The sequence below is a fragment of the Orycteropus afer genome, unplaced genomic scaffold, assembly GCF_000298275.1.
Source record: "Orycteropus afer afer isolate SDZICR_OR568_19922 unplaced genomic scaffold, OryAfe1.0 scaffold00339, whole genome shotgun sequence".
Classification (NCBI taxonomy): Eukaryota; Metazoa; Chordata; class Mammalia; order Tubulidentata; family Orycteropodidae; genus Orycteropus; species Orycteropus afer.
Genome location: NW_006921926.1, coordinates 3,090,296 through 3,108,750, shown reverse-complemented (window position 1 = coordinate 3,108,750; position 18,455 = coordinate 3,090,296). Strand labels below are relative to the sequence as shown.

General features: G+C 36.2%; 1 protein-coding gene across 1 annotated transcript in view; it reads right to left on the bottom strand.

Moving 5' to 3' along the window:
- TRHDE (thyrotropin releasing hormone degrading enzyme) overlaps positions 1–18,455 on the bottom strand; it is a 647,634-nt gene that overhangs the window by 217,976 nt on the left and 411,203 nt on the right. Inside the window, exon 6 of the mRNA XM_007952466.2 lies at positions 8,643–8,780. Within this exon, the coding sequence (XP_007950657.1) occupies positions 8,643–8,780 (138 nt within the window). The remainder of the gene's footprint in view (positions 1–8,642; positions 8,781–18,455) is intronic.

Below are 18,455 nucleotides of genomic sequence, written 5' to 3'. Positions count from 1 at the left end.
GCTGCAGAAACAAGGACTGTGATTGTTATATTTCTTCATTGTATATGTGCATCAAATATTTTTGTTTCCTTCTGTTATGAGCTGTGAAATGTAAATAAGGCCATCCCATTTGTGGTATGTTTCTTGTCAGAGCAGCACTAGGTAACCAGAACAGGCATCCTCAGAAGAATAAGAGCTGGAAAGACTTGAAGAACAAAAGGAGGCTGATTGGGCCTGAGGCAGGAGAGTGAAGAGACCACAGGAGAAGAGCTGAGTTGAGAAGAAAGGTTCCCTGGAGGTCCAGGGCTGAGGGGCCAGGCCCCATGTGACAGAACCCACAGGGAAATAGAAAGCTTGAGCAATACAATCTTCTTTCCCTCTTCTGAATTTATATGGAATTATGTCTGGAACAAGAGCCTCTGTGGTACAGTGGTTAAAGGGGTTGGCTGCCAATGGCAGTGGTTGGTTATTTATTTATTATTTTTTAATATATGAAACATCTTAATCCTACTTTAAGTGCCAACTCTTTTGTTGTAATTTTTATAAGACAGGATTTTTCTCTCTGAAATACCATGGTATTTTGCTTACATTATTCTTTCTGATATTCACTTTAATTCAAATCAACCAATATTTATTGAGTGTCTACTATTACAAACAGTGTAATTACTATGATATATTACATATATCAAGGAAAAACACAGATTTAAATCTCTCTCTTTAGGGAGTTTACATTCAATGGGGGTTGGGGAACAGATATTAGAGTAATCATATTGAATTAAATATATTATATGTTAGAAGATGATCAATGACAAAGGACAAAAGAATAACTGGAACAAAATAAGGGAATTCAAGAGTGAAGGTGTCAGGTGCTCTTTTAAATGGAAGGCCTCATTGAGAAAGTGGCATTTAAGCAAAGTTTCATGGGAGAATAAATCAGAACCATGACAGTATCTTGGGTAACATTCCAAGCAGAGGGAACAGCTAGCTCAAAGGCCCTAGTATGGGAGGGAACTTGGTGGAGTCCCAGGAAAGCAAGGGAATAGTGGGGCAGAAGCACTGTAAGTGAGGGGAGTGAAATAAGAAATGAAGTAATAGGGATAAGAGGTAAATTAAGGGTCAATGGCAGTTTGGGGAGACTGGGATAAGTGGAGAACAAGTAGGGTTCCATGGGTCACTGTAAAGACTTTGGCTTTTATCCTCACTTTAGTGGGGAGTCACTGTAAAGTTCTGACACTATTTGACCTAGGTTTCAAAAATATCTAGTTAAAAACAGACTTCAAGGGAGCAGGATTAGAAACTGAGAGTCCTTTTAGGAAACTACTGGAGCAAAGTAGAGGCAATTCAAACCAGGATAGTAGTACTGATAGTGGGAAAAAGAGGTGAGAATCTGGAAACATTGAGCCAACAGAATTCCCTGACAAACAGGATGAGAGAAAGAGGATCAACAGTGGCCTAAGAACCAGGACTTACTATCAACTGAAATGGTTCATATCATAATGTGTCTTAAATATATTTCTTTATGGAAGGTGTTGTGAATAAGAGCCCAGAATCTGGAGTTATATCTCAGTTCAAGTCTTGTGAACTTGTTAGCTGACTGACCTTGTACAAATCACTTAACAACTTAAGTCTGTTTCCTAATCAGTAAAATTAGGGTTTAAAACACCTATAAAACATTTCCAAAAAAATGCTCTGTACTTATGTACTTATGTATAGAGCATTTTTTTGGAAATGTTTTATAGGTGTTTTAAACCCTAATTTTACTGATTAGGAAACAGACTTAAGTTGTTAAGTGATTTGTACAAGGTCAGTCAGCTAGTACATAGTAAGTGGGAGCTCTGGTAGCATAGTGGCTAAGATGCTTGCTTGCTAACCAGACAGCTGGCGGTTCAAACCCACAAGCCACTCCTCGGAAAGAAGGTTGGGCAATCCTACTTCTGTAGTGATACTGCCTCGGAAACCCAAGGAGGGGTCGCTAGGAGTCGGGTTTGACTCGACGGCACATAACAACAACAACAACACATAGTTAAGTGCTCATTAAATGATCAAAACCAAACTTATTCCCATCAAGTCAATTCTGACTCATAGTGACCCCACTGGGTTTCCAAGGCTATAAATCTTTACGGAAGCAGACTGCCTCAACTTTCTTCGGTGGATCAGCTGGTGGATTCAAACTATTGTCCTTGTTGGTTAGAAGCCAAATGCTTTAACCATTACACTACCAGAACTCACATGTGTATTATTATTACTTTAATAAAATTGCTCTTATCATTTCATGTGTTTTATGTCTATTACTGGGTTAAAACACATTCTTGAAGGAACGCACCACCAAACTTTATTTTTTTCTACAGAAACAAGCCATTTTGTATATAGCACTAATATGCACACTCTCCATGTATTAACGGTTGCCTGGCTGACATGATGCTATAGATGGGGAGCCTGGAATCATAAGAGATGATAGCTGACAATGGCCAGGTGACATTTTCATATCCATTTCTACAGATGACAGATAATGTATGCACTTGTTCTGATTGCTGTACAAGGATTTCAAAACTTTAAGTGTGGATTATATTGGCAGAAAATTGCAAGTTCACCATGACCCCTGGTGATTTATTTATTTATTTATTTTGGTGTTTTCAAATGCTTTTTGGTGCTTTGATTCTATATAATTTTGGTTGTTCTCTAAAATATCACAATCTTGATATAAGAACTACTTAAATATGCTCTTATTTTCAAAGGCTTCTCTTTAAATTTACTTAAGTTATTTTGAAATTTGTTCCTCACTTTCAACCTTATAGTCAATCTCTCCAACCTGACATCTTATGTAAATTTAATAAGTATTCCTTCACTTTCATCATCCAGGTCATTGGATCATTGATTCTTACTTCCCTGTGTGCTTTTAGAGCAAAGAAACTGTCTCAATCCATCTTTTCAGTGCATCCTGCCTATGGATATTATTCTATGTTTCCAATGCATTTTTATCTATCATCCACTTCTATTCAATCTACCATTAAAACAGAAAGTTTATTTCACTGAATCTAACTTGTTTTCCCAGATTGATGTTGTTGTTAGGTGCCTTTGCATGGGTTCCAACTCACAGTCACCCTGTGTACAATGGAATGACACTGCCCAGTCTTGAGCCATCCTCACAATTGTTATGTATGAGCCCAATGTTGTAGCCACTGTGTCAGTCTATCTCTTTGAGGGTCTTTCTCTTTTTTACTGACACTATAATTTTCCAAGCATGATCTCCTTCTCCAGGAAATGACACTTCCTGAAAACATGTCTAAAGTACATGAGATGAAATATCACCATCCTCACTTCAAAACAACATTCTGGCTATATTCTTCCAAGATACATTTGTTCACTCTCCTCTCAATTCATGGTATTCTTTGCCAACACCATAATTCAGAGGCATCTATTCTTCTTCACTCTTGTTAATGCATTGTCCAGTTTTTCAATGCATATAAGGTTATTGAAAACACCATGGCTTAAGTCAGTCACACTCTAGTACTCAAAGTGATTTATTTGCTTTTGAACACTTTAAAGAGTCTTCAAATTGAAATCTTAACACTTTAAAGAGGTCTTTTGCAGCAGATTTGCCCAATGCAGTATGTCATTTCATTTTCTGACTTCTTCTTCCATGGACGTTGATTGTGGATCCAGGTAAAATGAAAGCTTTAACAACTTTAATATTTCTCTGTTGCTTATTGGTCCATTTGTGAGGATTTTTGTTTTCTTTATGTTGAGATATAATCCCTACTGATGGCTGAAGTCTTTTTTCTTCATCAGTAAATGCTCCAAGTCCTCTTCACTTTCAGCAAGCAATATTGCATCATCTGCACATCATAGGACACTAATGATACTCCAAATTTGATGCTGTGCACTTCTTCATACAGTCCAGCTGCTTGGATTATTTGCTCAGCATACAGATTGAATGAGTATGGTGAAAGAATACAGTCCTGAGACACACTATTCCTGATTTTAAATCATGAAGTACCCTCTTGTTCTTTTCGAATGACAGCCTCTTGGAATATGCACATGTTCTGCATGAGCACATTTAATTGTTCTGAATTCCCATTCTTCACAATGTTATTCATAATTTGTTATGGTCCACACAGTCGAATGCCTTGGCACAGTCAAGAAAACACATGTAAAGATCTTTCTAGTATTCTCTGCTTTCAGCCAAGATCATTTGATACCAGCAATGAAATTCCTCATTCCACATCCTCTTGAATGCAGCTTAAATTTCTGGCAGTTCCCTGTCAATGTATTGCTGCAACCATATGAGTCTCATTTTCAATGAAATTTTACTTGTATATGTTCAATAATTTCCACATGTTGTTGATTCACTTTTCTTTGGAATAGGCACAAATATGAAAAAAACACTTTTATCAGATTAGTTCTCATTCTCTTCCTATTCTAAATATATGTTTCATAGAATTTCAAAGTTTGTTTATGTTGCTTTTTCAGTACTTGACTTAGGACTACTCATATTAGAAAGCACTCCTCATTTCTTCAAAGGTACTCAGTTCTTAAATTCAAATCTACAAAAATCATTGGTTCTACTAGATCCTAATTTTCATTTTCTATAATCTTCCATACCTCTATGAATTATGGAAGTGAATTACTTCTCTTAAAAAAAGTTATTTAAAGCATACTGAAATTAAATTCAGGAATAATAATGAAACAGTAGGAATAATTAGAATAGTTATCAAAGAAATAATAACAAGAGATGACAATCTAGCAGAGCATTGATGCAACGAGGAGTTGACTGTTGGCAGAAGTTAATGTTGTCTAGTAATAGAGATCTACAGGGAGGGGAGCACAGAAGAGCAAAAGCAAGATTTTATCAATTGCAACAACATAACACATTACAAAAAAAAAAAAAGGAAAACAAACAAAATAAATTCTAGATTCCATAATAATATCTGGAATCTCCAGACTTGTCATATTAATCTTATTGTCTATAACACCTACAAAAAATTCTTTTCTGGAATGCAAATACAATTATGTTGCTCCTCACTGGTTCCTCCTGCTCTTTCAAAAACAAAAGAGGAAATGAATATGTTTTCAGGAACACAAAATATGAAATAACTATCACCATGTGATCCGTACTATAAGAAATGCTAAAGAAGTCCTTTAAAATCAATCTCACTGCCATTGAATCGATTCTGACTCACAGTGACCCTACAGAACAGAACAGAACTGCCCCTATAGGTTTGCCAAGGCTGATAATCTTTATGGAAGCAGACTGACTCATCTTTCTCCCTCAGAATGGCTGCTGCTGTTGTTGTTATGTGGCTAGTGGGTTGTCACTGCCAATCTTTGGGTTAGTAGCCCAACAGTCTAACAGTTTAACCAATGCACCAGCAGATATCCTTAAGAAGTCCTTTGTTGTTGTTGTCGTTGTTGTTATGTGCCATCGAGTCAGACCCGACTCATAGTGACCCCTCCTTGGGTTTTCAAGGTGGTATCAATACGCAAGCAGATTATCCAACCTTCCTTCTGAGGAGTGGCTAGTGGGTTTGAACTGCCAGCCTTCTGGTTAGCAATCAAGTGCCTTAGGCACTATATGCTACCAGAGCTCCTTTAGGCAGGTGGGAAATGACACTAGATAGAAACAAAGAATAAAAAACATAAAAAGTAGTAACTATATTGGTAAACATACAAGATTTTTTCTTATTATGCAATTCCCCTTAAAAGAAATGTATTGTGAAGTTTTTAAGATTTAAAAATGAAATGTATGAAAAAATAGCAAAAATGACAAGAACAAAGTAGAATTATACTATTGTCAGGTTACTATGCTTTATTTGAGGCAATATTATACAGCTTCTAGATAAACCATGATTAAAGATGTATAATATAAACCTAAAGTATCATTAAAACTATAAAACAAAGCAATATTGCTAATATGCAAGCAAAGGATATAAAAATTAAATTAAACCAAAAGAAGGTAAACTGAGGATAAAAAGATCAAAGAGCAGACAGAATTTAAATCAAGCAATATTGTTAATTAATGAAGAAATTAAAGATGGATATCAACATCTGCATTCTGAAATTGATCAACCATGCAATCAAGATGCATTGATAATTACTGGTGATGTGAATGTGAAAGTTGGAAACGAACAAGTAGGATCAGTAGTTGGAAAATATGACCTTGGTGATAGAAATGACTATGACTGCATGATAGAATTTTGCAAGACCAATGACTTATTCATTATAAACACCATTTTTGAACAACTAACACAGAGACTACACACATGGACTAACACAGGGAGTATACAGAAATGAAATCATAGCATCTGTGGGAAAGGTATCATCAGTCAGAATAAGGCAAGGGGCCAATTACACAACAGACAATCGAGCACTCATATCAAAGTTCAAACTGAAATTGAGGAAAATTTTTACAAGTCCAGAAAAGCCAAAGTATGACTTCAGTATATATATATTGCCTGAAGTTAAAGAATGTCTCAGGGACAGCTTTGATGCACTGAACACTAGTGACCAAAGACCAGACGAACTGTAGGATGACATCAAGGATATCATACTTTAAGAAAGCAAAAGGTCCTTAAAAAGACCCTAAAGAAAGAAAAGACAAAAATGGATGTCAGAAGAGACCCTGAAACTTGTTTTTTGAATGTACAGTAGCTAAATCATATGGAAGAAATGATGATGAAAAAGAGCTTAACAGAAGATTTCAAAGGCTGTCTCGAGAAGATAAATGAAGTATTACAAAGAAATGTGTAAAAATCTGATTTCGAAAACTGAAAGGGGAGAACACACTTGGCATTTCTCAAGCTGAAAGAACTGAAGAAAAAAAATCAAGCCTCAAGATTCTATGAGCAAAATACTGAATGATGCAGAATAAATCAAAATAAGATGGAAGGAATACACAGAGTCATTGTACCAAAAAGAATTAATTGATATTCAACTATTTCAGGAGACAGCATGTGCTCAAGAATGAAAGAAGAAGTCCAAGTTTTATTGAAGGCATTGTGAAAAACAAGCTCCAGAAATTGATGGAATACCAAATGAGATGTTTAAAAACATGGATGCAATGGTGGTGGTGTTTATCCTTATCTGACAAGAAATTTGGAAGATGATACCTGGCCAACTGACTAGAAGAGATTCATATTTGTGCCCATTCCAAAGAAAGATGATCCAACAGATTGTGGAGATTATTGAACAATATCATTAATATCACACAAGATAAATTTTGCTGAGGATAACTAAAAGAGGGTTGCAGCAGTATGTTAATGAGTAACTGTGAAAAATTCAAGCTGGATTCAGAAGAGGATGTGGAATGAGGGATATCATTGCTGATGTCAGAGGGATTTTGGCTGAAAGAAGAAAATACCAGAAAGCTGATTACCTGTATTTCACTGACTATGCAAAGGCATTTGACTGTGTTCATCATAACAAATTATGGATAACATTACAAAGAATGAGAATTCCAGAACATTTAATTGTGTTCTTGTAGAACCTGTGCATAGACCAAGAATAAAACAAGAGACTACTGCATGTTCTGAAATGAGGAAAGTGTGTGTCAGGATTGTATCCTTTCACCATACCCATTCAATCTATATGCTGAGCAAATAATCTAAACTGGACTACATGAAGGAAAATGCAGCATCAGGATTGAAGGACAACTCAATAACATCCTATGACATGCAGATGACTCAACCTTGCTTGCTGAAAGTGAAGAGGACTTGAAGCACTTACTGATAAAGATTGAAGACTTCAGCCTTCATTATGGATTATACCTCAATGTAAAGAAAACAAAAGTTCTCATAACTGGACCAATGAGCAACACAATGATAAACAGAGAAAATACTGAAGTTTTCAAGGATTTCATTTTACTTTAAATCCACAATCAATGCCCATAGAAGCAGCAGTCAAGAAATCAAATGATGTGGTCATTGGACAACAAAAAAAAACAAAACAAACCTCCTGCAGTTGAATTGATTCTGACTTACAGCAATCCTATAGGACAGAGTAGAACTGCCCCACAGGGTTGCCAGCTGTAAATATTTACAGAAGCAGATTGCCTTATCATTCTCCCGTGGAATGGCTGGTGGTATGGAACTGCTGACTTTTCAGGTACTGGTGGAGCAGTTCACCACTCTGCCACCAGGGCTCCTCAATTATTAATCCAAAATTTTCTTTGCCATTCAAATTCTCATCTTTAAATTTTTTGCTTGCTATATACTTATTTCCTGGATAGATGCTTAATTTCCAAAATGTCCCTATAAATAACATTTATAGAATACACATTACATTTGCATTAGCCAATCAAAATACATAATATGTAAGGGACACCAGTGAAAAATAATTGTCACTATACTACTAGGTTCTCTTATTATTAATGCTAAATCTGACATTTACATAACACCATTTGTACAGCAATTTCATATTGAGTCTTCAAACATTTATTCATTAGTACTTCTAATATTGGCAAACAGTCATCTCCATTTTACTGATTTACAAAGCAAAAGTCCTAACTCATAAAATGACATGAACCTAGTGACTTTATATTTTCTACCTCACAGTCCATTTCTATCTGTCAGGAAGAAGAGATGAATATAATACATCTAGCATGAAACACTGTGGCTACCCTGGATAGTGAAACATCCAATTGGCACTTGGGTCTTATCTATTCCCACCTTTTTATATGCGATCCAGTCAAACACCCTGTCAATATCTGTTGCCTGAAGCACTTCCTGTGATACTGGATGGGAACTGGCCAAACCGTCAAGCAGCATCACTTCATGCAGAACATCCGTCAGAAACCTCTGTTTTTCCTGCAATACAGTAGATGAGGCAATGTCTTAGGTGATTCATGGTTATGACAGAATATTTGTGATAACAGGAACAGAATATGTGTCACTTAATTGATGAAGCTCATCGTCTTACACGGAGAGACTCAACTCTAAAGAGAACCCAGCAAATAAAACGTCTCTTAAGTTGATTTGAGCACAACATGAAACAAAATCAATGAACTACAATGGGTTCTAAATAGATTTAAAAAAAAAAAAAAAAAAAACAGTTGAGTCTGTGCTTTAACAGTTGTAAAAGCAAATTTGGACAGTGGGCACATAAAGAAAGTGACAATGATACAGGCTTCTTTGTGAGTTCTATGATCTCAAGACTACCATTCAAGTCTCATAGTACTTTTAAATAAGTTCAATATAAGCATACTAACAAAATTTCAGTATTACAGCACTATTTCACTATTTTATGCCATGTATGCCTAGTGCCATTAGAAGAAGTCACGTCCCCTCGCTTCTTCCTTTCCTCCTTTTCTCTCTCTCTCTCTATCACAAATACATACACACACATATACACATTTATTTTCTGAAAGATTTTCAAAAGACCACAAAGTACAATATCTTTGAATTAAAAAAAAAAAAAAAACTCATTGCCCTGAGTCTATCTGACTCATAGCAACCCCTCCTTGGGTTTCCAAGGCGGTATTAGAAGTAGATTGCCCAATCTTCCTTCTGAGGAGTGGCTGGTGGGTTTGAACCACCAGACTTCTGTTTAGCAGTCAAATGCCTTAGGCACTATACCACCAGAGCGCCCATACACAGGTTGATTCAGAATAATAAATATAAAGTATATATTAATAATAATATTAATAAATAATGATTATTATAACATAATTACATAGTATATGATATATACAATTATAAAATCTACCATTGTAATTATTATTAATTATTAATAATTTGTTTCCATTAAGTAAAAACAGACAAAATCACAAGACTTCTGTACATTGTTGAGACATTAGTATGAGCTCCATTAGAAGGCAATTGTTATATTAGAAATAAAAGTTAGTAGAAAAGAAACTTTTCTGTTGTTTTTATTTGAAGAAAACTTCCTTTAACGAAACAGTTTGGGTTTTGTTAACAGAACTGCTGGCAGCTATTAGTCCTCCTGGCCTCCGGCCTTTGAAGAAGGAATGAAATTAAAAAAAAAAAAAAAAAAATGTTGCAAGCAGTAACAAAGGATAAATAGTCTGTAGATAGTTGGGACCTAAGGAGTATTATTACAGAGATTAAAGACTGTAAAACTTAAATTGCTCTAATTCTGAGCTCAATCCTGGAACCTCCTAGCTTTGAGCCAGCAGACAAACAGTATGGTATTTCTGAGCAAGTTGTAATTTCAAGCTGAGAGTAGACTAATTCTGGATTTAAAGAAATGGAAATGGAGAATAAATATGTCAAGAAAAGAATAGTTAGCTGGGGCATATAAGTGTGTGTTACTTTGAATCTTGCTTTAAAGAAATATTTTTGTTCACAATTATTTGCTCAGTGAGTTAACATGTTTAATCAATAAATCAATTAATTAGCCATTGAACTATGCAAAGTAAGTTTATTTTCTAATAGTTTACTTTTTATAGTCTATTGGCTATACATCTAATTTATTCACTCCTCTTCTACACTAAGAGGTTCACAGCAATGGACTATATCCCCTCAAAGAAGACTACATAGCAATAACTGAACCAAACCATATTCTGAATCAAAGAGGACTGTTCTTGTCCCCATGAGCCCACATTTCAGAAGTTCAAACTCAGACTGAATTAAGTATGAAGTATGTCATAAGCTTATGCTGCTTTTCTTCTCAAATTAAGTTCCTCATTCAAGATAAAGAAAATAGAACCAGATATTGTGGTTTAAATTTTTTTACAATTAGAAAAAAAAAATGTATATACATCATTCATTTTAAGCCCACTAAAAAGCAGTAATAAGATTTCAGACAAATAGTTTGGGTTTAGAGAATAAGGGAAAATGAAATGCAAAATCAGAAATAAAAATTTTAATTTACTTTTAATCAGGTGTCCAAACCTATTACTCAAGTAATTCTAAAATGCACATCAAAATTATTTGATTTGAAATGAATGGGAGAAATTATGAAATGTATAATTATATCTCAACTTGACCAGTAAACACTTTTATTTATAATAAGTATGTGGTAGTTAAGGTTGTATGTCAACTTTGCAAGGCCTGGTAGAGTGGCTGGGCAGCTGGTAGTAATTATTCCCCACGATGAGACTGACAATCAACTCTATGATGAGATCTACCACAAGCAGCTCAGTAGCTGCTTTAGGGACGTGGTCTGCCTCCCCTATACAAGAAGTTGCTTTAGGAATGGTCTCTAGCTTATGGCACACTTGAACCCTGCATGTAGCTGAGTCCTTGTTCAGCAGCCTGCCATGCTCTGCAGATCTTGGGACTTTCAGTGGACTCGAATCAATGGCCTGCTTTGTTGTATGGTAACATCAGGACTGTGCCTTTTTATTTGTCAACCTTGGGTTTGTCAGCCTCAGCATCCAGCAGCTGTCTGAACAGCCTCTAGCTTCAGTGAGCCAGGAGTAGAAGGCAGAGCTGAAGCCCAAGGTTGAGGAGCTTTCACCCAGCCTCTATATCCTGGTACTTTGAACTCAGACTTAAAGCCTCCAGACTGTAAGAGGATAAACTCCTGTTTGTTAAAGCCATCCCATTTGTGGTATATTCCTGTCAGAGCAGCACTAGGTAACCAGAACAAAGTATTAACTGAAGATCTGATTTCCATCCTGAAGGTAAATATTCAACTCTTCAAATAGTGGTGGCCTGCTTTGGTACCTGTTACCCAAACACCTAATCTAAAACCACAGTATAAAATGAGCTTAAAATCATGCTTTGTTTGAATTCTAATTTTTAATATGTAAATAGTAAATGTATATTTATCAACATGAAAATTCAGTAAACATCTTTGCTAAATTTGTGATTTTTAAGATAATACTATATAAATGGTTTTAAAAATCATAGAAATGGAATCTAAAGTCAATTTCAAAGTGGAAACTTCCATGTTTAAGGAAATATAAGTTATATATGTTATACTTCTGGATGCTCTGTACAAAAAAAATCTTTATTTAGTAAGTAGAAATTCAATAAGCAGTGTTTAAATTAGTATAGTTAGGTCATTAGCAAAAGATTCATCTTCTACATAATTGCAGAGAATGATATAGTGTAATTGAGAAAAAAGGCTTATGTGCATAACAAGATTAAGGAAAAAAAAAAGTCCTGGCAGAAGAACACTCACAAAACCCAGAAGAGAGAATATCTTAAACTGAGGAGGAAAAAAGAAAAATCTAGCCAGAGGCAAACACAATTTAAAAGAACTACAAAGAGTCTCCAGGAAAGAAAGTAATAATATTTTATAAAGACCTGTGTCACCATAAAATAAGAAATTATCCCAGCTGCCCAGGACTTGCAGCAGCAGCAGCAACAACAATAACAAAAAAAAAAAGAAATCAAAAAAAATGACTTTCCCACTGTTTACCAGGGACCATGAAAGCTTAAAAATGAAGTTCAATTTGGAGTTTTGCACAATGACCCTGATGGGAATCTGGAGCCAAAACTGAGAGACTTGAATAGCTGTAGCAAAGAGGAGATGAATGAGCCATAGAATATTAAGGAGAATTCAGGAAGAACCAAGATAAACCAGGAAAAACCAAGGAAAACTTGGCTGCTCTCTACATTATTTTCCAAGGAGAAGTTGCTATGGCGACAGACTGTGGAGGCTTTATCAAAATCCCAGGCTGTTGCAAGTAAGGCCTAGTCTATCTAACTTATGTGTCATTCCATCAGGTAGATAAGCCTTCTGAGACAATAGATGTTGGAGACAAAGTGTGGGAGAAGTTTATTGGGAAAGAGAAGAAAATAATAAGAGTATCCCTCTGCATTAAAGTTGTTAACCGAAGGACTGGGAAATATTTCAACTGCAACGTTATTATTGGTCAAGGTGGCGGCAATCTTTCCAACATTTCACTAGGCAGATGACCCGCAAGGCTGTCTAGTACTACCTGTAAAAAGTATGTCTGTAATGGTTATTCTGCAATAGATTGTTTCATATAACCAGGTGGGATCAAATACTCTGGTATGTAATAAGCAATATTAGAAGGAAGAGGCAAATGAGCACTGTTTGATAAGCCTGACCAGACAGGGAATTCTTCTAGAAAAAGAAAGAAGAAAAAGACATAAGGGCAGAAAGTCATCTGACTGACAATTTAGACTCTGAGAGTGATACAATCAAGAGGGCAAGATGTACATTCAAAGACAACAAGGTTGTAAAGAGTAAGTACAAGGAGTGAGAGCAGAATAACAGAGAATGAGCAACAAAGAGCCATTTCTTTTGAAGCCCTGGCTCATGGAAAGACTCAGTAATGAGAATATGGCTTATAGCACATTGACTCCTTTCCCAGGGGAGATGGCATCTTGGCAGTAGGCAGGGTTGGGAGTTAGATGGTAAGAGCAGCTGCCTGAATGAGTTGTTTCCTTATCACTTCTGATCTCTTTGTAAGTGATCTCTTCAGCTCAGACATTTCATTCAACCAACTTTGCTCATTTAGCAAAAGGTCCTGTTGCCCTCTCTAGCTACACTGCCAGAGCTGGATTCCTGTACAATAGCCCAGGATAGAGCCGTTAAGTACTGGTGAAGAGGTAGGTCTGTCTGAAATTGGACAATACTAGAGCAATTGGCCCCTCCCTCCTGGTCTATCCTGGGATGATTGGTGAGTGATCCCTGCTGCATCCAATACAGGAGCAGAGGGAGACTGGCAGCATGAGGATGAGCATGGTAAAAGTGGTGCTCAATTGTCCATCCCACTAGCATAGTCTACAATGCTAGAAATGGCAGCCAAGGGTCACAGCCAAGAAAATGATCATTTGTAAAGACTGAGCTTCTGTATGACATTCTGCCAGGGTGCTAAACAAGACAGGCCAAGCCAAGACCATTGTTCCACATTGTATTTACTACAGTGTGAGTCATTCAGTTCCACTTCAGATCTCTAGATCTCTGCTTAAATTCCTGGAATTTGAGCAGCAGAGGAGAGACAAGTTACACACACACACACACACACACACACACACACACACACGCCAGAGCTAATGAAAGATCAGAGTAAAACAAAATAGTTGGCTACAATAAATAAAATACACTTATTGACATGGTTAGATTCCAAAGTCCAGGTTGTGATATGAAAAAACATACGATAACCACACTGGATCACAAAATGGAAGATAGTCACATCATTACAAACCTCATTATTATATAACTGTCAAAGTATATCATTACATAACTGTTAAATTATGTTACATAATTGCCAAACCACTGAGAATCAAGGCTCAGCCAAGTTGACACACAACCTCAACCCTTACACTCAGTATTACTCTCACCACAGTGCTCCTTACAGTCAGATGTTCGTTGTTAATGTGTGAAACAATTGGATAGTAGAATTTTTACCATTGTCATGAATGTGAAATGTGAGATAATGAGATAATTGCTCAATGAAGAGTAGGGTAGTTACAATAGTTTTCTTTTACAGATTGGAAATGCTACAGGGATTCTGAGGAAAAGATACTTAAAAATAGAATTATTCATGAAAAGTTTAATAGATGAAGTGGAATTTGATCTGACCACTGAAGAACTTTAAATTTTGGGGTGTGTGAGAGTATGTGTGTATGTTGTGTTGGGAAAACTATATTTGTGGTGTATATCCAACAGCTAATTTCATTTTACTTCATAGTTTAAGGTCACTAGGTAGGCCAGTCTACCACTGTCAACAAAAGCAGACAAATAACACAAATTGGAAAAGTTTTGATTTGTTTACAAGGAGCTTAATGTCAACAGTAGTAATTAGTCCTGCTACTCTAATACAAATGATACACAGAATTTCTAAACACATGCATACATGTAAATAGTTCCAATCACTAATATAGCATTTTGCATACTATTATTTTTAAAAATAAATTGCATTTAAATTTTTTGGAGAAAACATAAAAGTGAATAAGTGCACAGATGAAAAATAACACCATGAAAAACAAGAAATCTTCTTTCATGCTAATTATTCACTCATGCATTCATTTAATAAATATGTATTAATTTCTAGCACTATTCCAGGTACTGTGCTGTGTTTTAGGAAAGAGATGACTAATACTGAGTCCCTAACCCCAAATTCTCAAGATTGCAAGAGAAAGGCAGATAAACAGCTAACTCTATTATAATACGGTAGATTATATGGAAATATGGGAACTCTGGTAGCATAGTGCCTAAGGCACTTGACTGCTAACCAGAAGTCTGGTGGTTCAAACCTACCAGCCACTCCCCAGAAGGAAGATGGGGCAATCTACTTCCATAGTGATACTGCCTCGGAAACCCAAGGAGGGGTTGCTATGAGTTGGGTCCGACTCAATGGCACATAACAACAACAACAACATATGGAAATATAGAGGATGAAATTATTAATTAGTTCAGAAAAGGCATCACAGAGAGGTGACTATAAAGCAGATTGCTGAAGGATGAGTTACTCAGATGCATGGGGGAAGCAGGAAAAAAAAAAGGAAAATCGAGGCAGAGGAAACATGGCAAACACAACAACAACTCCACCCTTTTTGAATCCTCAATTATCAGGTTGAGGAGTTTGGTCTTAATAAATAGGCAGTAGCAGAAATAAGGAGACAATAAAAGCAGTATCTTAAGAAAAATTAAAGTATCTGTAGTATGCAAAGTGGCTTCATGTATGTAGAGATGGGAGACAAGGAATGGCTATTGTACTAAGAAGGGATGTGGTGATGATGTGTTAGGGCAAAGAGTTACTACTGAAGGATTGTGGGGTCTTAGAGAGATTCTGAATGAAGAATCAACCAACGTTGATGCTCTGATCCCTTTAGTGGATGATGGAGAAGAACTCAAAGATAACTACATGGCTTACAGACTGATGAAATTAAATAAACACACACACATATGAAGCTACAGACAGAAATTGGGAAATGAAGAAAATGTTTGGTTTGGAAGACAAGTTAGAAAGGTCAGTTTTAAATTTGTTGTAAGGAAAGTGACAGCAAACATGGAAAAAGAGATGTGACACAGGAAACTGAACGTAAAAGCCTGGGTCTAAGACGAGGGTCAAGTACTAAAAATGTTTCCAATACATTATAGTCTGTATAGAAATACAAATGAAATCTCAGAAAGAATCTACTTTTTTTTTAATCATTTCTTACGTTAGCATTTCATACATTAGAAATTAGTAGTATATACACAAAGAATTAAGAATTCTTATTGTAATCTTACATATACCTGAGACATTCTGTTCCTTGATGTCTCAAAACAGATTTTATCTGAACATGTCAAAGTCTAAGACGTTAAAACAGAATATGCCTGACCTAAACAAAGTCAAAGGAGCCCTGGTGTCACAGGGGTTAAAACAGTCAGCTGCTAAATGCAAGTTTGGCAGTTTGAACTCACTAGCCACTCCACGGGAGAAAAGATGTGGTAGTCTGCTTCTGTAAAATAGTATAACCTTGGAAACCCTATGTGTCAGTTCTATTTTGGCTGATAATGTTGCTATGAGTTAGAATCAGTCACTGGTAGGGGAGCACAAGGCACTACTGACAGAGAGAAGGATGTCTGCAAGTTCCTACAAGGAGACTAAATAGCAAAGAGTAAAACCAGACATAAACTTTCTGTCACCAGAAAAGAAAAATAAACATAAAATCAGAGAAAAATATGAATGGAGATCAAAGAAAGTTAGATACATCAAACCAAGTGAGGAAGATGAGAGCCAAGTCTGAGCCAATTCAAGTCATGGTGATGTGTTCACAGGCATGGAGAAAGCAGGAACAAAATTCTTAAGGCAGAGCTGAGTTACATCAGAGCAGCTGAAAGGATTCAATTTTCTAGAAGAAGGGATCTGAATGTAAAAGGATTTTTCAGTATTCCTAGGATAAAGCAGTCAAGCCAAAGATGAAGGAATTAAAGATTTTTTACCAACTTCAGCAGTCTGACACTGACTGAACATACAATCAAGATGTATTGATAATTACTGGTGACTGGAATGCAAAAGTCAGAAACTAAAAAGCAGCATCACTAGGTAAAAAATATGGATTTGGTGATATAAATGGTGCTGGAGATCGCATTATAATTTGCAAGACCAACGACTTATTCATTGCAACAACATAAATGACCACTATACACGGGGACCTCACCAGATTCAATACCCAAGAATCAAATTGGCTACATCTGTGGAAAGAGCTGATGGAGAAGCTCAATATCATCAGTCAGAACAAGGCCAGGAGCTGACTGTGGAACAGACATCAATTGCTCATATGCAAGTTCAAGTTGAAGCTCACGAAAACATGTCCACGCAAGCCAAAATATGTCCCTGAATGGATCCCACCTGATACACGGACCATCTGAAGAATAGATTTGACACATTGAACACCAGTGACTGAAGGCCAGACGAGTTGTGGGATGACATCAAGGACATTATATGTGAACAAAGCTGGAGGCACTCACTCATTTATTCCAAGAAATCTGAAAGACCTGGCCACTCTACTGGAAGAGATCCATATTTTTGCCCATTCCAAAGAAAGGTGATTCAACAGAAAACAGAAATTATTAAACAATATCATTAATATCACCTACAAATAAAATTTTGCTGAAAATAACTCAAAAAACAGTTGTAGCAGTATATTGACAAGAAACTGCCAGAATTTTAAGGGGGATTCAGGAAAGGACACAGAATAAGGGATATGACTGCTGATGTCAGATGGATCTTGGCTGAAAGAAAATAATACCAGAAAGATGTTTATCTGTGTTTTATTGACTAAGTAGAGGCATGGGACTGTGTGGATTATAAAAAATTACGGATAATATTTAAAAGAATGGGAATCCCAGAACACCTAAATATGCTCATGAGGAACCTGTATGTAGACCAAGATGCTGTCATTCAAACAGTATAAGGATATACTGCATGGTTTAAAATCAGGAAGGGTGTGTCTCAAGGTTGTATCCTTTCTCCATATTTATTCAATCTGTATACTGAGCAAATAATCCAAGAAACTGGTCTATAGGAAGAAGAATGTAGCATCAGGGTTATAAGAAGATTCATTGGCAACTTATGACATGCAGATGACACAATGTTCCTTGCTGAAAGTGAAGAGGACTTAAAGCATTTACTGATGACAATCTAAGACTACAGTCTTCGGTATGGATTACATCTCAACTCAAAGTGAACAAAAATCCTCACAACTGGACTGATTAGCAACATCATGATTAACAGAGAAAAGATTGAAGTTGTCAAGGATTTCATTTTACTTGGATCCACAATCAATGGAGACAGCAGTCAAAAAAAATCAAATGAAGCATTGCACTGGGCAAATCTGCTGCAAAAGACCTCTTTAAGGTGTTAGATGTCAGTATGAAGACAAAGGTGTGCCTGAGCCAAGTCATTGTTTTTTCAATAGTCTCATATGCATGAGAATCTTGAATAATGAATTAGGAAGATCGGAGAAGAACTGATGCATTTGAATTGTGGTGTTGGCAAGGAGTATTGAATATATCATGGACTGCCAGAAAAAGGAATAAATCTGTCTTGGGAGAAGTACAGCCAGAATTCTCCTTAGGATCCTGCATAAAGAGGGAGAACAATGTGG